This window comes from Taudactylus pleione, unplaced genomic scaffold (assembly GCF_031769625.1).
Source record: "Taudactylus pleione unplaced genomic scaffold, aTauple2 ptg000030l, whole genome shotgun sequence".
NCBI lineage: Eukaryota > Metazoa > Chordata > Amphibia > Anura > Myobatrachidae > Taudactylus > Taudactylus pleione.
The window spans coordinates 4,456,949-4,479,436 of record NW_028284432.1 but is presented as its reverse complement, the minus strand read 5'-3'; the positions used below and the strand labels follow the sequence as shown (position 1 = coordinate 4,479,436).

Sequence of the window (22,488 nt, the reverse complement as noted above, 5' to 3'; positions counted from 1 at the left end):
TATATTGAGATAGGGGAATATTGAGAATGTATGTTCACTTGGTGTGGTGGCAGTTAAGTTGAACAATGCTAGTGTTACTCCTGTCCTGGTGTCAAAAATAAAACAAAGCATGGATCAGTCGATAGAAGAGCAGGAGCAGCAACCCTAGTGCTGCAGCTGCTGCCAGTCATAGTACTTCAACATTTAATAAAGGTGGTCAACTGTAAAGAAGGCTTAGGAAAGGGTACCTGAAGTCTAAACAATATTTAAAAAAAAATATCACCTCTAACAAGAAAGGAAAAATGTATTGCGCATAAAAAGTAAAATTGCCAACATGCCCCACACTACACGGAGTGGAAAGGAAAGGCTCAGACCATGGCCTTTCTTTGCAAGTGGTGGTCCTGCTACTGCTGTTTCATGCCTTAGAATGCCCATTGTGGAAGCAGGGGCCAAACACAGTCAGGCATCTTCTGTAACCTCACATGCAACACCATCTAGCTCTGTCTAGAACAGTCACATTTAGAACAGGACAATCAGGGCACAAAAAGAACACTAGGGGTGAAGAACAAACTGTGGGCCTGATTCAGACCATCTCGCAAGATGTGATCGCTCGCTCCTAGCATATGGAAATTTGGCTAAGTGACGTCAAGGCAGCTGCTCTCAGGGCAACTCATAAGCACACCCACTATGTATTGGCGAGCAATCACTTTTTGGTTGTAGACGCCCACCAGCCTGTTTTAATATGCCCACTTGCATACGTCATCTCCAGGAAGTGCAAGAAACCATTGGTACATCGAGCACCATTGGAAGCAATCGCAGCAGTTGAGGTTGACTATACCCGCTGCAAGCACTGCAAGCACTTCAGTATAAATTTCAAACAAGTGACCTGTCCTAGGACGCTGGCTGTTAATTATGCTCGCCTCTGAAACGGTGTTGAATTTCTCAGGCACGCCTGTGTTCGCACCACCACTACCCCGTATCCAGTGGCCTGGACCTGTTACCACCCCCAAACGGCTTGACCTGTCACTCATTCAGCTGGGCTGGCTATGCTTGGCGAGCAAGAGTTTTCCCATCACTCGTACCAGTTTGCGCAAGCGCAATACGAATATATTGAGGAGTCTACTGTGAAAGTGCAACAGGGTGAGGGGGATATTTGTGTATCTGATGCCAATGACGATGTTGACGATGAATGTGTTGGACAAAAAGAAGTTAATAAAATTCAGGATGATGGTGTTATTTGTGTCAAATTAAGTCAGCCACCAGTGGTAGCAGTAAGCATAAATAGAATGGAGTAGGATTATTTTAATGACAATGTATAAATTAGCATGTCACACAGTCCCTTACAATACTGGGAGAAAAAAAAGGGAATTGTGACCCTCTTGTACAAACTAGCTTTGCTTACCTTAAGCTACACACCCTCCAATGTGTACTCGGCAAAAGTTTTTAGAACAGCCTGTAACCTGGTGAGCAATTGGAGTAGGAGGATAAAATGTGGAAAAATTTATGTTCATAAAAATAAACTACAAATTTCCTTGATGAAGACCTTTGACAGCAATCACAGAGACTTTTGTAATAGTTGGATTCCAATGGGGATGAGCTAATATTCTGTGATTAAGATATTATCACTTATGAGAATGGTCATGACCAGAGGGCGGCCATCAGGGGGGGACTGCCAGTACTTCAGTTACGGGCCCAGAGAGAGAAAGGGCCTGGGTGACCCCGGCATCCAGGGGAGAAAGAGCATCAGCAGGCTTGGCTGGGAGGGCAGTGTATCAGATGACTAGCCTTCCTGTCGTAAGTGAGAGTGTCACTCCAGAGTCTCTGCCATACCCACCTGCTGGAGCTGCTCAACCCAGGAGCTTCTGCAACCTGGCCCCGGCATGATCAGCCTCCAGCTGCTCGACTGACCTCCCCTCCGATTCAGCAAACATGACCCCTGCTGCTGTTCACTGCCGCTGATGGCTACGGTTGTCCCTCTGCTGGTGCTGGCACTTTGGTACAGCGGAGGGGAGCCCCTCAGGGTGTGGCACCTGTTCGTGTCTCAAGGTGCTCAGTGGACATTGCATGTCGCAAGCGCAGCTGTGTGGACTTGTCAGCTTTCTTCTACAGAGCACAGGCTTACCTTAAACTGAATCCACTCCATCGTCTGAAAGGTTAATGGCTGAGCACAAGAGGTCAGAGGAGCCTATGTTGAGCTCTGATTGGAGGCGCTGCTCTGACCCCTTGTGCTCGGCCTAACATGACAGTTCCACTTCCTAGTCTCCTCTACCTCTAATACCTTCTGTGTGCATGATATAGTTTCCAGCTCCTGTGAATGCAGCTGTTACTGTTCAGCACTTCTCTAGACAGCTGAGCAGAAAGAGACAATGGTGCGGAGGCAGACAGCAACCCAAGGAGCCAACGGATGAAGAGCATTGAGCTGGAGAGTAGGTGAAAGAAATGTCAATGAGAACTCACTGTTTAGGGCCCCTGTATCTTCATATGTATCCCTGTATGGGTTGTGGTTAGAGCCCCTTCAGTTACAGTACCCTGACATCATCAGTTACTATCCACGTGAACATAGAGCGGGGATAGTAACCTGTGGCGAGCGAATCGAACCACCATGCCCGAAGAGTGATGAGCGAAGTCTGGTGAGGGTACAATTTCTACAATAGGTGGCCAGAGTGGAGACAAAATAACAGCGCTGTCAGGGCATGGAACCACACTTCCACCCTCAATCCACGTAACATCTGGGTCCTTCAGCTGAAGAGGAACTAGGATCAACCATATAGTATAGAGCTGCCCTGTCCTGTATTATATAGGACTTATTTTGAGCCACATTATGTATCTCCATGTACTCTGTAAAATACCTACCGATCCAACCTTTGTACATCCCAGGAACTTTATCAAATTATACTTTCTGTACGCCATATAACAATTTATAGGTACTCCACTATATTCATTAACTTCCCCCTGTGGCTATTTATGTGGGTCTGGCTTTTACAATGTATTTTATGTAGTTCCGGCTTTTCTTTTCCGGCTTCCCTTGAAAAAGTCTACTGTTGACGAAAGGCGTTGGGAGCTTGCACCCCACCTGACCATATCCTCCATATATATGATAAGCTTTTCATTTTTTTTCAAACTTGTATTAATCTCTATTTTTTTATTTGTTATTTCTTTTTGTATAGTCTTTTTACCAATGTCATTCATGTCTTCCCTTTCATGTTTTTATGTTGATTTTTCTTATTAAATTTGTATATTTATAATTACTTTCTTATGGTCTAGATCTATTTTATAGACGATTTTATTGTTTCACTGAGTTATTTATTTAATCAGTGATGTTTGCACATTTTCTGCACTTCAAAGCACTTTAAGGCGCTCTGACCTAACCACATTGGTCTCACATTATATATATATATATACAGAGAGAGAGAGAGAGAGAGAGAGAGAGAGAGACTGAGAGAGCAACAACATTGCTTTCCCTATGTTTTTAGTATAGTTTCTGGTTTTCTGTGTGTGTGAATGTACAGCAGTTTTCCTATGTTTCTGTATATTTGTATAGTTTCAGATATCATATGATAGATTGACATGTTATAATAACTACCCCCACAGCCCAAACTTTGAGAATTTTTAAACAGGTTTACCCACTAATTGATGCCCCACCCCAAAGTATCTCCACCCACATTATCCACAGCTCCGCCCACAACTGCCCTAACCCTGGGGGACGGGGCCCTACCTATTTCGTTAGTACCGGGCCCTACAATTTCTGATGGCAGCCCTTGTCATGACATATTCCAGTTGTGATGATGATTAACAATTTTCTTGGCCGTCTTAAGCCCATCGGTAGCTTGCTTTGTGGGGGTCCAAACAAACCTAGCACTTCAGCTACAAAAGTGTCAGTCCCTATTACTGAAGTGCTTGGTTTGTTAAACTGTGCATGTCCTTTTTAATATACAACATAAGAGTGGGTGGAAGATCCCATGGACAGTTCCATTGTGTATCACTTTTCATTATGGGCGTTGCCAAGATTGTGTGTGTTTGATAGGCAGTGTAAATGACTGTATTTTACTGAGGTGTTCATGTTCTTTTGTATCTTACAATGCCATCCATCACCAGCTTCTCATCCAGTTTTTTACAGCTTCTCCACAGATACAGAATAGTATCATCAAATCATATAATTATATAATTAATAATGCATTATCGACTAGGCCTTGTTACTCTGCCTTGAATCCGAAGGCCTGTGATTTGCTGTTTGGATTCCAATTTAAAAAACCCATTGCGATTTTGGATGCTTGTTTCTTAATAGTGTTTTCCATTTCTTTGAATGTTTTTTTTACATAGCTATATTATCACTGTAATCACTCACTCACTCGTGCACCCAATGCTTTACCTGGCTTCCACTAAATACTCCACCTCCATTTACCTCTGCTGGCCTCTGGCTACTGATCTAGTTCTTGATTGGTAAAAACATTCTATAGCATAGTATAGTTTATTAAACTGCCATCCTGTCTGCCACTGCAGTGCCACTCTGTTTCCTAGATGTGCTATTTTCTTTTTTAAACTGCCATGTGTATGTGCCGCTCTGTCGCTTAGTTTAGCCACTGCTACAGCCTTTTGCCAATATGGGTGAAAACAATATTGTGGGCTGTGAGGTGGTCAAAATTGACTGGAAATTAATGTTATTCGTGTTAATAATACTGTAGGAACAAAAACAGGCCCAAATTACATGATTTTAGCTGTTTTTATTAATTTTAAAGAAAACCAAAACCGAAAAGTACCAAAAGAACCAAAACAATTGAGGGTAGTTTTGCCAAAACCAAAACAGATGGGGTCTGTTCACATTTTTAACACAGTCGACATTCATTATGTAGACACCATAGAGGTGTCTACATAATGAATGTCAACATTATGACTATTGACATATCATATCACAGCCCTCTCCAGGCACCCAGCAAGGTGGGAAAAAGTGGTGGGAAAAAGTGGTGGGATTCTTCTCCAGGATGCTGCTGGGGCAGTGACCATGCCGCCTCCTTCGTCTTAGCAACCTGGGCGGCGGCAGCAGTCGCACATCCCTTGTCATGACCCTGTCTCGATACAATCGGTATGAAAAACGCCTTGCAAGCATAAAAAACAGCGTGTACCCCAAATATGCTACTAACACTGGGCTGTTAGCAGCAGACTTGAGGAGACAAACAGAGTGTGGCCCCTCTGAATAATCTGCTACCAGCATGGGGCTATAGCAGGTTTTTATTTATTTAATTATGTATTATTACACAGTGGCACCAGGGATGGAGCTGCCACAGCAGCCTGACAAGTGTATCTGCCTTTAAATCTAACTCTGCATAATGAACAGAAATATCTTTACCATACTTGACCGAGGTTGAAACGCCTTTCTATCCCCCGTTCCATCTCAGTGTAGAGATTAGTAAGTGTTAAGCTGGGTACACAGCATACGATGGTGCGACACAGAGACGCAGCTATGCAGTGCACCATGTCGTTCATTGTTCTGCCGTGCAGAACAGCAGATTTGAAGATGCGATGTGTGCGATATATTGTACAGATCTGCGTCGGAACGATATGTCGTATGATACATCATATAGTGTGTAGCCAGCTTAAGAGACACCTGTGCCTACATAGGGACTTACACTTAAGCATTTTTCATGCTCACAGTATGAAAATGTTTATTTTATGAAAAAAAAATCCCAATTATGTCCAACTGTACCTGATGCGCCACAAAGCTTTAGTTAACAAAAAAGCTGATTTAGAATTCATTATGTGCCACAAGATGGCAGCATTGTACATTACTTTCAGTAGCAAAAAAAAGGCAATTACACCTACAATACACCAGACTGTATTTCAGGGACCATGGGCCTGATTCAGAACCAGACCCAATAGATGCATCAGCTGTTATTGAGCGATATTTTGTTAACTGCTTCGGAGGCGCACGCAGCTTGGGGGTGGCGGCTGGGAGGAGCATCTAGAAAGCAGGCATGTCGACTGTGTTTTGGGGCATGCTGATGCCAACAACGGCTTCGCTGGCTTCGGCACCTTACTTGCAGTGGACATTCTGAGTAACCTATGGGTTACTCAGATATCCGATGTTCGCCGTGATGTCTCCGATGGTGATCCGATGCTGCGTCTTCAGATGCAGCAGCGAATCAGCGAATCCAGCAGGTGGCGTCTTGTTACACAAGATGCCTCCTGTGGCATTAGCATATTGCCGCACCGCCACTGCGTACAAATATTCTGCGGCAGCGTCATATACGCCCACATCTGAATCAAACTCATTATCATCAAAATTGTGCATACAGTAGTTTAAATGTATGTTAAACGAAGATTGTGACCTTTTCATGTTGTGCATTTTCTAGTGGTATAATTTCCTTTTCCCAACCAAAATCAGTTTTGATAAGACATAGAAACTGAGCTGTAGGGATCTCTCTTTACTGACGCAAATGACGATGTTTGTACACAGCACATACACAGAAGCGACTTTGTGCCAGTATGAGTATCTCCGTCCTATTCTGAGTTGGACGCAACTTGGCCTGATCTGTCTTTTCGTGAAATAGGGCGTTTGGGGACAGGAGCTGGGTGGTGGCAAAGCGATCACACGGAGCCACCGTGACTTGTGGGCGTGTATCAAAAGCTCTGCAGGATTCTGATTCGTGCATATGGGGAAGGGAAACCTGTTTCTGACAGATCTCTTGCATCCAGTGTGGGGCTGAGGCGCGTGCAGATAATAATGCGATGATGGTTGCGCGGTGGCAAATCAATGGGCTGCATGAGCACATGCACGAACCCCCGCATTAGTTGAGCGAATGCTTGTAGAAAATCTGGCTCCCGCAGCCACATTTCATATGAATTTAATATGTTATATAATGTTGGTGCATCCCTGTCATTAAACCCTGCAGATGTCTTTGCTACAGTATTTCAGGTCTATATAAACATCTAGACCACAGGTTCTCAAACTCAGGGCCTGATTCAGACCCGCTCGCGAGCGCGCAGCCGGAGCCGGTGTGCGCATGCGCAAGACCCAGCCAGCGACCATCGCTACGGGTCTCGCACCAAAACAGGGCGGCTGTCGATTGTGATTGACAGCTCACCCCATTTTGGAGGCAGGCAGGGGGGGTGGCTGGCCCAATGGAGGCGTTCCCAAAGGAATGCCTGCCGTTTGGGGGCCGCCTCAGTAGTGAGCTTCCGGCTCTATTAGAGCCAGAAGCTCACCGGGGCTGCGATGGACCAGACCCTACCACAAGGTTCTCGTCGCAAGCCCGATGGTCATGATGGTCACGACCACTGCGACCATCACCTGGCCGCTCACAAAAGCTGTGGGTGGTCACCCACAGCTTAGCGAGCGGCCAGGAGGCCGGCTCTCCACAAAAAAAAATGCTGCCCTGATTCAGAGCGAGCGCTCTGAAAGTGCGCCCGGTTCTGAATCATGCCCTCAGTCCTCAGGACCCCACACAGCTCACATTTTGCAGGTCACCAGCAGGAGCACAGGTGTATTCATTACTCACTGACACATTTGAAAAGATCCACAGGTGGAGCTAATTATTTCACTTGTGATTCTATGAGGAGACCTAGAAAACTTGCACTGTTTGGGGTCCTGAGGACCGAGTTTGAGAACCTGTGACCACCAGCAGCCAAGGGGCGCACTTCCCCAGGGGCGGAACTAGCGGCGGTGCGCTGTGGTGCAGGGGCCCATAGCTGCCGCTGCACCCACAGCTAGTCCCTGGTCCGCGCAACTGTAGGGCAGACCGCAGTGAGAGCGGTCTGCCCTACACAGTAACAAACACACAGCCGTGTGTTTGTTATAGCAGCCAGCCAATGAGAGTCAGACAGACTCACTCATGAGCTCCTCCTTCCGGCTCCCCCCGCAGCGAGTGATGGGAGAGATGTAATGACGTCTCTCCCATAGTGCACTGCAGAGCGGGAGGGGCCCTGAGCTCCGCAAAGACTAGAACCATCCCTGTCTAATTGTGTCTAACTCACTAAAGTCTCCGGGGCCCATCGTAAAAAATTACAAAGAATTTAAAAGTCTCAAGCAGTTACATGTCTTATTATAAGAGGGGGTGAAACATCCGTGACTGGATTGTACATACTGATGTAACCCCCCTTTTACCTCTATAAAGGGACACCAGGTTACTAACACCTTTGTTACTCCTAATGTACCCACCCTTAGCATTCCTCTAAGTGGTGTACATCCATATTGTCAGTGTCTCCACCCAAGTACTTATGGTCTATGTGGGTCTACTTGGGGAAAACCCAATGGTTAATGTAGTGAATTACCACAATATACAAATACAGTTTAAATGACATTCACCACCTTCTTCCTTTCTCTCCGCCGAAGATTGCTGAACTGGAACTTCCCTAAGCTTCTGTTTCCAGGTAAATGTTACACAATAATAAACTGTTATATGTCTCCTTTATAAGAATGAATGACAATAATATTCACAGGTGGTACATTTGAACATATATAACAACACTTATACATATAGAACTAAGACCACATACATACTGTAACTCTACAGCTCATAGTGTATTGGCAATGTTTCAGTATATAATTAACCAATATTGTCACTGTATTTGTTGATCTGTCCAGGTGGTGAAATGTTTCCACAATTTAATAGTTACAGTAGTGCTCCAAGGCGATATGCATGAGTCCTTAGGTTACCATAAAGTCCAAGTCCCGCAACTGTAACCTTGGACTGAACAATATATTTCACTGCTTTGACAAAGGTATTACTGTGGGTTTTACTGAAGCGAGAGCACTAGGCTGTGTGCTGAAAAGTAATCACCTTCTGACTTTCCAATATTACACTGACTCGCTGTAACTATCTGCAACTGCTCTTGGTACTTAGGCCCTGATTCAGACCCACTCGCGAGCGGCTGTCCGCTCGCAAGTGGGTCGATGTTCTGCACTGAGCATGCGCACGACGGCGGGAGCTCTGTCGTGCGCATGCGCCAGACATGACGAGAGAAGGACTTTCCTTCGCTCGTTGTGTCTGATCAAAGGGGGCGTGCTGTCGATGTTGATTGACAGCACGTCCCCTTTGGTGGGCGTGCCAGGGGCGTGCCTCCCTTACGGGGGCGTTCCTAAGGGAACGCCTCCCGTCAGAAGCCGGCCCACTGACATCACTAGCCAAAATCACTCCGGGCCTTGCGGTTGAAAACCTCAACCGCAGGCTCCGGCTCGCAGTTTCGATGGTCGCGATGGTCAAGACCATCGCGGCCATCAAACTGCACGCTCGTATAGGCTGTGGGTGGTGACCCACAGCTATACGAGCGTCCAGGAGGACGCTCCAGAGTTATGGAGGCCGGCCCTCACTCAGAGCGTGCGCTCTGCTCAGAGCGTACGGCTCTGAATGAGGGCCTTAGTTATAATGCTGCCAGTTTATACAGTTTCTTTTAAGGGTGCCTGTCCCTGGACTTTCCCTTCTGTATTAACATTCTCCTACTGATAAAAGTCTATAACGCATGACAACTCCTATCCAGGGGACTCTGGCCCTCATTCAGAGCCGCTCGCTATTTGCGGTCGTTCGTTCTAAAACAAGGGGTGGCTATTCAAATGAACCGTTCGCTAATTGCGGTCTGTTCACGCCTCTAAGTCTGAACGAGTGAGCAAAACTTGCGGTTGTAATTTAGAAAAATACGCCCCCTTGCCGCTCACACCATACGTCATGTCCGCTATTTATTAGATTAATTGAGTACATAGAACAGCGTATGAACTGCTCGCTATTCTTGTGGCTGGTTTTTCATCCGCTATTTTGCGAGCAGTTGTGAGTAAAAAAAAAAACAAGTGACGTGGTCAATGACGCTGCTGTATTAAATATGCACTCCCTTAAAACGCCCGATTTGACCTTTAAGCACGCCTGCGTTCTAATTCCACACCCCCGTTTTCAAGCACCTTCCCCTGTTACCACCCACATACGCCTCCTTCTGTCACTCAAAATAGCAGGCATTCGCTATATAGCGAACAAACGATTTTTGGCCGCACTGACTGGTTCGCGCATGCGTATTAAAAACCATACGCATACGCAGATGTGCGAACATCGGTCAGAACGAACGAGCGGCCGCTTACGAGCAGCTCTGAATCAGGGCCTCTATCTGCTCTTCCCGGATAGTAATATGTGGTAATGTTCCAAAGTGTGCAGGTTTGAGAATATACTGGGCTTAATATCTCCTATATTGGAGCTGATATTAAATGTATGGGTACCAGGTATCACTACTGATATAGGTTACCTCAGTGCTGACAATTGAATCTGCTCACAGTCCCCTCAGCACTGTGCTGCCTTCTCCCTGTCTCTCAGCGCTGCTCCCTGTGACAGCACTGCTGCTTCTGCCTTCTCCTCTGTAACCTGTCCTGCCTCCTGGCTCTCCCTCTCCTCTTGGCTGCTGGCCGAGCTCGTATGAGCAGCTGGGGAAGGCCTGGCTGTGACAGCTTCCGTGGACTTCCAGGAGGTGCCGCACTGCACTGGGGGAACTCACCAGGCAATGCCCCGATCAGCGCGGGTCCCTCCGCTCCTCTCTGAGCCACCGGGACCACCTTCCGCAACGCCGCCTCTCCTGCAAGACAGGGTTAGTACCCCTGTCTCACCTTCTTCCCCAGCTCCGGCTGGGCTCCCTCTCCGGCTCTGCCCCCTGCGCCCGGCAGCTCATCACTGCTCACTGGCTGCCCGGGTCACAGGAGGGCAGGCACTGGAGGGAGGGAACAGTAGACTGACTCCCACTCTGCTGGCAGCTCCTTTTATATGTCTCTCTGTCCCTGCCACTCTTTTCCTGACAGGAACCTAACCACTCCCAGCCATATCACTCCGCCCATTTCTTCTCCTGTGCATGTGCATCTCATACACTGTGCACATCCCCACCACAGAGATAGAAAAAAAAGTACCACATAAAGTTATATGCAAATACATTAAATATATATATATACATATCATGAACTACAATACTCCATTATAAATACATGAAACACACATACATTTTACCTCAAGAACTGTGACTGCAGTACATATATATTTAACTCATATATGTACTTATTAATATTAGGGGTGAGCGGGTTCGGATTTCTGAAATCCGAACCCCCCCGAGCCCCCCCGATCCGAGTCAGGCTCGACTTTTCCCGCCTGACTCGGATCTGAAATCGAGGCAAAACGTCATCATCCCGCCTTCCGAGTCTCGCGGGTTTTGGATCCTATATAAGGTACCCGAATCGGCGCCATTTTCTCACTCGGCTGTGGACAGTGAAGAGGGAGGGTGGGAGTTAGGGCTGTGTAGTGTAGTGTAGTGTAGTGCTGCTGTTGTCCACTACTTCAAAGTCCATAGGGGCTGGCTGTGTTGTGCTGTGCTGCTGTTGTTAATAGGGGCTGTGTCCACTACTTCAAAGTCCATAGGGGCTGGCTGGACTGTGTTGTGCAGTCAGTTCTCCATAGGGGCTGTGTCCACTCCAAAGTCCTGTGCAGTGTCCCAGTCCTAAAGGAGTGCTGTAGTGTTGTCCAGGGGGTGCTCTGTCCATCAGGGGTGCTCCCCCCAAGTGCTAAAAAAATAATATATTTTCTGTGTTTGTGAATTGTGTGCGCAGTAGCCGCACGTGCATCAACAAAGTAGTGCCAAGCGTGCGCCTGTGTCATAAGTAAAGGGCCGGCTGGCTTGACCGTTAAAGGGTGCTGTAACCCCCGAAAGTACACTCCAGTCCAAACCAAAAAAAAATTATTTTCTGTGTTTGTGAATTGTGTGCGCAGTAGCCGCACGTGCATCAACAAAGTAGTGCCAAGCGTGCGCCTGTGTCATAAGTAAAGGGCCGGCTGGCTTGACCGTTAAGGGTGCTGTAACCCCCGAAAGTACACTCCAGTCCAAACCAAAAAAAAATAATTTTCTGTGTTTGTGAATTGTGTGCGCAGTAGCCGCACGTGCATCAACAAAGTAGTGCCAAGCGTGCGCCTGTGTCATAAGTAAAGGGCCGGCTGGCTTGACCGTTAAAGGGTGCTGTAACCCCCAAAGTACACTCCAGTCCAAACCAAAATAAAATTATTTTCTGTGTTTGTGAATTGTGTGCGCAGTAGCCGCACGTGCATCAACAAAGTAGTGCCAAGCGTGCGCCTGTGTCATAAGTAAAGGGCCGGCTGGCTTGACCGTTAAAGGGTGCTGTAACCCCCGAAAGTACACTCCAGTCCAAACCAAAAAAAAATTATTTTCTGTGTTTGTGAATTGTGTGCGCAGTAGCCGCACGTGCATCAACAAAGTAGTGCCAAGCGTGCGCCTGTGTCATAAGTAAAGGGCCGGCTGGCTTGACCGTTAAAGGGTGCTGTAACCCCCAAAGTACACTCCAGTCCAAACCAAAAAAAAAATTATTTTCTGTGTTTGTGAATTGTGTGCGCAGTAGCCGCACGTGCATCAACAAAGTAGTGCCAAGCGTGCGCCTGTGTCATAAGTAAAGGGCCGGCTGGCTTGACTGTTAAAGGGTGCTGTAACCCCCGAAAGTACACTCCAGTCCAAACCAAAAAAAATTTATTTTATGTGTTTGTGAATTGTGTGCGCAGTAGCCGCACGTGCATCAACAAAGTAGTGCCAAGCGTGCGCCTGTGTCATAAGTAAAGGGCCGGCTGGCTTGACCGTTAAAGGGTGCTGTAACCCCCGAAAGTACACTCCAGTCCAAACCAAAAAAAAATTATTTTCTGTGTTTGTGAATTGTGTGCGCAGTAGCCGCACGTGCATCAACAAAGTAGTGCCAAGCGTGCGCCTGTGTCATAAGTAAAGGGCCGGCTGGCTTGACCGTTAAAGGGTGCTGTAACCCCCAAAGTACACTCCAGTCCAAACCAAAAAAAAAATTATTTTCTGTGTTTGTGAATTGTGTGCGCAGTAGCCGCACGTGCATCAACAAAGTAGTGCCAAGCGTGCGCCTGTGTCATAAGTAAATGGCCGGCTGGCTTGACCGTTAAAGGGTGCTGTAACCCCCGAAAGTACACTCCAGTCCAAACCAAAAAAAAATTATTTTCTGTGTTTGTGAATTGTGTGCGCAGTAGCCGCACGTGCATCAACAAAGTAGTGCCAAGCGTGCGCCTGTGTCATAAGTAAAGGGCCGGCTGGCTTGACCGTTAAAGGGTGCTGTAACCCCCGAAAGTACACTCCAGTCCAAACCAAAAAAAAATTATTTTCTGTGTTTGTGAATTGTGTGCGCAGTAGCCGCACGTGCATCAACAAAGTAGTGCCAAGCGTGCGCCTGTGTCATAAGTAAAGGGCTGGCTGGCTTGACCGTTAAAGGGTGCTGTAACCCCCGAAAGTACACTCCAGTCCAAACCAAAAAAAAATTATTTTCTGTGTTTGTGAATTGTGTGCGCAGTAGCCGCACGTGCATCAACAAAGTAGTGCCAAGAGTGCGCCTGTGTCATAAGTAAAGGGCCGGCTGGCTTGACCGTTAAAGGGTGCTGTAACCCACAAAGTACACTCCAGTCCAAACCAAAAAAAAAATTATTTTCTGTGTTTAGCCGCACGTATATATCAAATCGGTATAACATGAATGGAGGACCAAACTTTCTCCGATAAAAATAAAATAGAGAAAGATCAAGAACCACTTCCTCCTAGTGCTGAAGCTGCTGCCACTAGTCATGACATAGACGATAACATGCCATCAACGTCGTCTGCCAAGGCATATGCCCAATGTCATAGTAGAGGGCACATACAATCCCAAATGGCAAAGTTCAGGAAAATGACCTTGAAAAAGACATTTAAATCAGCTGAAGAGAAACGTAAACTTGCCAATATGCCATTTACGACACGGAGTGGCAAGGAACGGCTAAGGTCGATCCCTAGTATGTTCATGACTAGTGGTTCAGCTTCACATGACGATGGAAGCCCTCCTCCCACTAAAAAAATCAAAAGAGTTAAGCTGGCAAAAGCACAGCGAAGAACTGTGCTTTCTAAGAAGATATCACAAATCCCCAAGGAGAGTCCAAGTGTGGTGGTGGTTGCGATGCCTGACCTTCCCAGCACTGGACGGGAAGAGGTGGCTCTTTCCACCATTTGCACGCCCCCTGCAAGTGCTGAAAGGAGCACCCACAGTCCACTTGCTGATATGCAAATTGAAGATGTCACTGTTGAAGTACAACAGGATGAGGATACTGGTGTAGCTGGCGCTGAGGAGGAAGTTGGCGAGGAGGATTCTGATGGTGATGTGGTTTGTTTAAATCAGGCTCCGGGGGAGACAGTTGTTGTCCGTGGGATGAAAAAGCCCATCACGGTCATGCCTGGGCAGAAGACCAAACATTCCACCTCTTTGGTCTGGCAATATTTCTATCCAAATCCGGACAACAACTGTCTTGCCATATGTACCATATGTAAAGGTGAAATAAGTAGGGGTAGGGACGTCAACCACCTAGGAACATCCTCCCTTATACGGCACCTGCAGCGCGTTCATAAAAAGTTACTGTCAAGTTCAGAAACTTTGGCTAAGACCGTAAGCAGTCCAGGGACACCTAAATCCCGTTGTCCTGTTGTATCCAAGCGCCTGCAAACCACACCGTCAACTCCCTCCTCGTCAATTTCCTCCTTAGTCAGGATCGGAAGTAGTCCTGCAGGCCATGTCACTGGCATGACTGACTCTCCTATCCGGGATTCCTCTGGAGGATCCTGCATTGCTACGCCTACTGCTGCCGCTGCTGCTGTTGCTGCTGCTGGGACTCGTTCATCATCCCAGAGAGGAAGTAGGAACACCACTACTTTTACTAAACAATTGACCCTCCAACAGTCCTTAGCGAGGAGGATGAAGTACGACAGCAGTCATCCTGAAGCAAAACGTATAACTGAGGCCTTGACTGCTATGTTGGTGTTAGACGTGCGTCCGGTATCCGCCATTAGTGCAGTGGGATTTAGACAATTGATGGAGGTAGTGTGTCCCCGGTTCCAAATCCCGTCTAGATTCCACTTCACTAGGCAGGCGATACCGAGACTGTACAGAAACGTCAGAAAAAGTGTCCTCAGTGTCCTGAAAAATGCCGTTGTACACAATGTCCACTTAACCACGGACATGTGGACAAGTGGAACAGGGCAGACTAAGGACTATATGACTGTGACAGCCCACTGGGTAGATGTATCACCTTACGCAGCAACAGCAGCAGCGTCACCAGTAGCAGCATCTCAGAAACGCCAGCTCGTTACAAGGCAGGCTACGCTGTGTATCACCGGTTTCAGTAAGAGGCACACCGCCGACAACCTCTTAGAGAAACTGAGGGAAATCATCGCCCAGTGGCTTACCCCACTTAGACTCTCCTGGGGATTTGTGATCTCTGACAACGCCACCAATATTGTGCGGGCATTACATCTGGGCAAATTCCAGCACGTCCCATGTTTTGCTCACACAATAAACTTGGTGGTGCAGAATTTTCTGAAAAGCGACAGGGGCGTGCAGGAGACGCTTTGGGTGGCCCGAAAAATTTCTGGCCACTTTCGCCATTCAGTGACTGCGTGCCGAAGACTGGAGCGCCAGCAAACACTCTTGAACCTGCCCCGCCATCACCTGAAGCAAGAGGTTGTGACGCGGTGGAACTCAACCCTCTATATGCTTCAGAGGATGGAGGAGCAGCAAAAGGCCATACAAGCCTATACATCCACCTATGACATAGGCAAAGGAGGGGGTATGCACCTGACTCAAGCGCAGTGGAGAATGATTTCCGTGTTGTGCAAGGTTCTCCAGCCCTTCGAACTTGCCACACGTGAAGTCAGTTCAGACACAGCCAGCTTGAGTCAGGTCATTCCCCTCTCAGGCTTTTGCAGAAGCAGCTGGAGAAAGTGAAGGAGGAGCTAAGACGGAGCGATTCCGCTCGGCATGTGGGACTTGTGGATGAAGCCCTTCATTCGCTTTGCCAGGATTCCAGGGTGGTCAATCTGTTGAAATCAGACCACTACATTTTGGCCACCGTGCTTGATCCTAGGTTTAAAGCCTATGTGGTGTCTCTCTTTCCGGCCGACACAAGCCTGCAGAGGTGCAAAGACCTGCTGGTGAACACACTGTCAGCTGAAGCGGAACGTGACACGTCAACGGCTCCTTCTTCATTTTCTCCCGCAACTGGGGCTGCCAGGAAAAAACTTAGGTATCCTAAGCAACCCGCTGGCGGTTATGCAGGGCAGGCAGGACCAAGTTTGGACATCTGGTCCGGACTGAAGGACCTGGCAACAATTTCTGACATGTCTACTGTCACTGCATATGATACTGTCACCATTGACAGAATGGTGGAGGATTACATCGGTGACAGCATCCAAGTAGGCATGTCAGACAGTCCATACCTGTACTGGCAGGAAAAAGAGGCAATTTGGAGGCCCCTGTACAAGCTGGCTCTATTTTACCTGAGTTGCCCCCCCTCCAGTGTGTACTCCGAAAGAGTGTTTAGTGCAGCCGGGAACCTTGTCAGCGAAAGGCGTAGGAGGTTGCTTCCACAGAATGTGGAGAAGATGATGTTCATCAAAATGAATTATCAGCTCTTCCAGGGAGACCAGCCTCCAGAAGGTACAGAGGGACCTGTGGTGGTGGATTCAAGTGGGGACGAGTTAATACTTTGTGAGGATGAGGATGTACACACTGAAGAGGGTGAGGAATCGGTGGATGAGGAGGATGAGGATGACATCTTGCCTCCGTAGAGCCAGTTTGTGCAGGGACACATTAATTGCCAGCTTGTTTTGTGGGGGCCCAAACGAACCAATCATTTCAGCCACAGTTGTGTGGCAGACCCTGGCGCTGAAATGATTGATTTGTTAAAGTGTGCATGTCCTGTTTATACAACATAAGGGTGGGTGGGAGGGCCCAAGGACAATTCCATCTTGCACTTCTTTTTTTTCTTTGCATTATGTACAGTTTGGGGCCTAGTTTTTCTAACTGCCATCCTGTCTGCCACTGCAGTGTCACTCCTAGATGGGTCACGTGTTTGCGCCGCCCACTCGTGTCGCTTAGCATAGTCATCCAGCTACCTCGGTGCAACCTTTTGGACATGAAAACACTATTGTGAGGTGTGAGGTGTTCAGAATAGACTGGAAATGAGTGGAAATTAAGGTTATTGAGGTTAATAATAGCATAGGAGCAGAGAAACCAACAAATTCTGTGATTTTAGCTGTTTTTATGCTTTTTAAAAAAAAAATACAGATCCAAAACACAAAACCCAGAACCCAAAACACGGAAGGGTGGTTTTGGCAAAACCAATCCAGATCCAAAACACGAAGAAAGATCCAGATCCAAAACCAAAACACAAAACACGAAAAGTGGCCGGTGCACACCCCTAATTAATATAGTATGTTATGTAACCCTTAACCAGGGTTACAGAAGTTATGTAACAGCCTTAATGTACTGTACAGGTAAAACAGTGGGTCTCATTCAGACCTGCTCGCGAGCGCAGGTCGCTCGCAAGTGGGTCGATGGTACCCAAATGCGCATGCGCACGATGGAGGGAGCTCTGTCGTGCGCATGCGTGAGACCCGGCGAGCGATGGGGTAGCCGTTGCTCGGGGTCTCGCACCAAAGGGGGTGTGCTGTCGGTGGTGAGTGACAGCACGCCCTCTTTGGTGAGCGCGCCGGGGGCGTGGCTGCCAGACGGAGGCGGCCCCACTGACATCACTAGTGATGTCAGTGGGAGTGATTTTGGCTCTGATAGAGCCAAAAGCACTCCAGGGCTTGCGGCAGCGAGACCCTACCGCAAGGTCTCGTCGCAAGCCCGAGCTATGCGAGCGTCCAAGAGGCCGCTCCAAGTTTAGGTAGGAGGGCTCTGATTCAGAGTGAGCACTCTGGTCAGAGCGTCCGGCTCTGAATCAGGCCCAGTATCCGCTCATTAGGTCTACAGTAAAAAGGTAGACAAATTTGGGTAGACAATGGAAGTTTGACAGGCAATAGGTCGACAGGGTCTGAAGGTCGACAGGGTCTGAAAGTCGACACAGTAAAGGTCGACTAGTAAGATGGTCGACAGGGACAGAGGGTCAACAGGGGTCATTTGGCCCCAGAAACACAGATAACTGTTGATCGATTTTGATTGATTCAGTGTCTGATGTGCCACTGTGGATGCGCTTCTACATAGACACGGTCGCAGTGGTAGTGAGCAGAGTGTCAGGATGCAGCCTGGGATCGGTCGTTACTTACAACTGCGATGGCGTCTTCGGGCTCCTAGGCGTCCGGACATCAGGTGTAAAGATAGGTGGATGAGTATTCTGCCCAGGGACTGCTAGAGCCTTCATGTCAGACTTGCCAACTATTGAATCTTCCTCTCCGGGAGAAAGCCGGGGAGGTGAAGCTGGTAGGCAGAGTTGGGGGCGGGGCCGGATGAATCTCGCCATTAAGCCCCGCCCCCTCATGGGAATCTAACGTGATTACACATCATTCACATAGGGGGCGGAGCTAAATAACGTGATTCTCACAGAATTGCGTCATTAGGCCCTTCCCCAATGCTCAGAACCGCGCCAATGCCCGCTAATATTCTCCCCATTCTGCCCACTTCACTAGGAAGTGGGCAGAATGCGGGAGAAGTGCCTACCCTTCCGGGGGTGTGGGGGGTTACCCAAAAAATTGGGAGCCTCCAGCGAAGACCGGGAGGGTAGGCATGTATGTTTCATGTGTGCGCCCTGGTTGCAGAGGTGCGGTCCTGGGCGCTGCCATGTTGGTTCATATCATCTGATCAGTATTCCCCTATGGGAGTTCTGCGGTCGGTCAGCTGCTGTCCATGGCCAATGACCAGCTACCTAGGGGTATTTTAGGGTACTACCAGCAACAGGAAGTTGCCTGTACAACTTCGCTCCTATAGTGGTTTTCTACTGTGACTGCGTTTCAGGCTCCGCAGTGTTCCTTCCCAGTATACTCTCTTCGTGACCTGCTGACTGCCATCGCTATTCAGTGTCTCATACCAAGTGCAGACTACCATCAATATTCAGTGTCTCATATCAAGTGCTGACTACCATTGCTATTCAGCGCCTCATACCAAGTGCTGACTACCATCGTTATTCAGCGCCTCATACCAAGTGCTGACTGCCATCGCTATTCAGCGCCTCATACAAGTGCTGACTACCATCGTTATTCAGCGCCTCATACCAAGTGCTGACTGCCATCGCTATTCAACGCCTCATACAAGTGCTGACTACCATCGTTATTCAGCGCCTCATACCAAGTGCTGACTACCATCGTTATTCAGCGCCTCATACCAAGTGCTGACTACAGTGACGGAACTAGAGAGTGGTGGGCCCAGGTACAAGAATATGCTTTGGGCCCCCCGCCCATTCCTGGCACCCCAACATTTTTTTCACCACCCCTCACCCCCCCCTAGTCATTAAAACCAGTCTGTCCTGACTCCTGCTGCCCATCTTTGTTTTTCAACACTCCCCCCTGCACAGCCTTTTTTTCCACCACCTCTTCACACCGCATCATCCCCCCGCCTGCTGCCAGCCTTTTTATCTCACTTTACGCCAGGGACAGATAAGGATGGAAAACCAGCACAGGAAAATTCTAGAAGCAGCCCTTATGGGGGCGGGTCGGTTGAGGGGGTGGGTCTGTTGAGGAGGGCAGTATACTCCCTCCTTTTTGGGCCTGGAAGTGCTTTTGAAAGCCGCTGAGGGGAGCAGGGTCGGCAACAGAAATCTTGGTGAATGATGCACCGTCCATTACTCTGCACTAGGCACAGGCTGGTCAGTTTGGAAGTCTTTTCTTACCTATATGGTGGTTTCAGCTGGTATACACTATTCATGTAGATCACACTGTCTGGAAGATGCCTATTTGCGTAGAAAATATAACCAATGTCATCATCATTCATAACCAGATAATTTATAGTAACAGAAGTTTTTGTGCAGGGCAAAATGTGAATTTCCCTGATCAAATAATTTCTCTGTCTCTCCAGGCCCCTGTGTTACTCCAGACCCTCTTACATCTCTCCATCCTCATGCCCCCCTGTGGTTCTCCAGGCTCCCTGTGTCTCTCTCCCAGGCTCCATGTCTCTCCATCTCCAGGCCCCCTGGTCTGTCTCCAGGACTCCATATGTCTCTCTAGGCCTCAGTGTGTCTCCCCATCCTGAGGCCCACCTGTAGCTCTCAGCTGCATTCTCCCAGCTCCAGTATGTCACAGTCCCATTCCCCCAGACCTAGGCCCTCATTCAGAGGCGGTCGGAGGATGCAAGCGGTCGCTCAGAAACTGGGCGGCCGATTGCATCCTGACCGCCCGCCTCTGTTTCGGTCGTTAGGCTGTGGGTTTACACCCACAGCTCTAACGACCGCTAGGGTGATGGTCGTGATGGTCATAGACCATCACGACCATCGGGGCTTACGACGAGACCCTAGGGTAGGGTCTCACTTGTCGTAAGCCCTGGAGAGCTTCTGGCTCTGTCAGAGCCGGAAGCTCTCCACTGACATCACTAGTGATATCAGTGGGGCCTCCCCCAAATGGCAGGCATTCCCATGGGAATGCCTCCGTTTGGGCTGCCACCCCCCCCGGCCCGCCTTCCAAACGGGGCGAGCCAGTTCCCTTGTGCACATGCGCACTGGACAAACATAGAGGCGGCCGTGCGGTCGTAGACCATACGGCCGCCTCTGAATGAAGCCCCTAGTATGTGTCTCGGCACCATTCCCCCACTGTGTCAGCCTCATTCTCCCCCCAGCCCCAGGGTGTGTCAGCATTATTCTCCCCTCCAGCATGTTTCCCAGTCCCAGTGTGCCAGCCTCTTTCCCCCCACCCCCAGTGTGTCAGCTTTCTCTCCCCATGCCCCAGAGTGTGTCTCAGCCTTGCCCCCCCCCAGCCCCAGTGTGTGACTCAGCCTTGCCCCCCCAGGCTCACTGTGTGCCTCAGCCTTGCCTTCGCCCCCAAGCCCCAGAGTGTGTCTCAGCCTTGCCCCCCAGTGTGTGTCTCAGACTTGCCCCCCCAGAGTGTGTCTCAGCCTTGCCTTTCCCCCCACAGCCATGTGTCTCAACCTTGCCTTTCCCCCCACAGCCATGTGTCTCAGCCTTGCCCCCCCCGTGCGTGCCTCAGACTTGCCTTGCCCCCCCAGCCCGGTGCATGTCTCAGCCTTGCCCCCCCCAGCCCCACTGCATGCTTCAGCCTTGCCTTCGCTCCCCAGCCCCAGAGTGTGTCTCAGCCTTGCCATTCCCCCCCCAGCCCCAGTGCGTATCTCAGCCTTGCCCTCCCCAGTGCGTGTCTCAGCCTTGCCCCACCCAGTGCGTGTCTCAGACTTGCCCTCCCCAGTGTGTCTCAGCCTTGCCTTTCCTCCCCAGCCCCAGTGTGTGTCTCAGCCCTGTCCCCCCAGCCCATTGCATGTCTCAGCCTTGCCCCCCCAGCCCCAGTGCATGTCTCAGCCTTACCCCCTGCCCCAGTGCGTGTCTCAGGCTCCCCCCCGCCCCAGAGTGTGTCTCAGCCTTGCCTCCTCCCCATCCCATACCAGCGGAGCCGCCGCCACTTTATTTATTTATTAACAGTTTCTTATATAGCGCAGCATATTCCGTTGCACTTTACAATTGTACACTTACCTTGGCTGCTTCTTCTCCGTGGCTCCTCTCAATTCTCTCCTTCCGGCAGCCCGGCCCTTTGTTATGACACGGCGCCAGGGGTGGAACTAGCGGCCGTGCAGCCGGCGCACTGCACCGGGGCCCACTGTGGTGCAGGGGCCCATAGCCGCTCCTGCACCACCGCTAGTCCCCCGGACCCCACAAATGTAGGGCAGACCGCAGTGAGAGTGGTCTGCCCTACACAGTTTACAAACACACAGCTGCCAGCGGCGGCTATGTGTTTGTAATAGCAGCCGATGAGAGTCAGACAGACTCTCATTGGCTGCTGCATCGTCCACAGAGAGAGCCGGCTGGAGCTCAATCACGAGCTCCATCTTCCGGCTCCCTCTACAGCCGGTGAAGGGAGAGACGTCACGTCATGACGTCTCTCTCATCCCATGGTGCAGACTGCAGAGCGAGAGCAGGCCAGGAGGAGCATCCGGACAGCGGCGGTCGTCGGCAGGAGCGGGGATCAGGTAAGTTGTGTGTTATTTTTGTTTGTTTGTGTAAGGGGGCATTGGCACAGCATATGAGCTACTGGGGGCACTTTATAGGGAGGGGGGTGCTGCTATGGCCACTGTATAGGGGGGTGCTGCTGGGGGCACTGTATGGGGGGGCTGGCCACTACTGGGGTCACTGTATAGGGGGGACTACTACTGGAGGCACTGCATAGGGGGGATTACAACTGGGGGACTGCATAGGGTGTTACTACTGGGGCACTGCATAGGGGGGGTTACAACTGGGGGGACTACTACTGGGGGCAATGCATAGGGGGGACTACTACTGGGGGCACTGCATAAAGGTGACCACTTCTGGGGGCACTGCATAGGGGGGCCCAAAGCATATTCTTGCACCTGGGCCCACCAGCGTCTCTAACCAAGGGCCTGCTTCAGACCCACTCGCGAGTGCACAGTGGACCTAATTCAGACCCGCTCGCGAGCGCTGAGCACTCGCAAGCGGATCGATGTTGCCCAAGTGCGCATGCGCACGACGGAGGCGGCTCTGTCGTGCGCATGCACGAGGCCCGAATAACGACGGCCAAGCCGTC

At 49.4% G+C, this 22,488-nt stretch overlaps 1 protein-coding gene across 1 annotated transcript in view; it reads left to right on the top strand.

The window, feature by feature from the left end:
• Nucleotides 1-1,025: 1,025 nt before the first annotated feature.
• LOC148539110 (uncharacterized) overlaps nt 1,026-22,488 on the top strand; it is a 126,367-nt gene continuing 104,904 nt past the window's right edge. The window contains exon 1 of the mRNA XM_088451837.1: nt 1,026-1,230. Within this exon, the coding sequence (XP_088307963.1) occupies nt 1,026-1,230 (205 nt within the window). The remainder of the gene's footprint in view (nt 1,231-22,488) is intronic.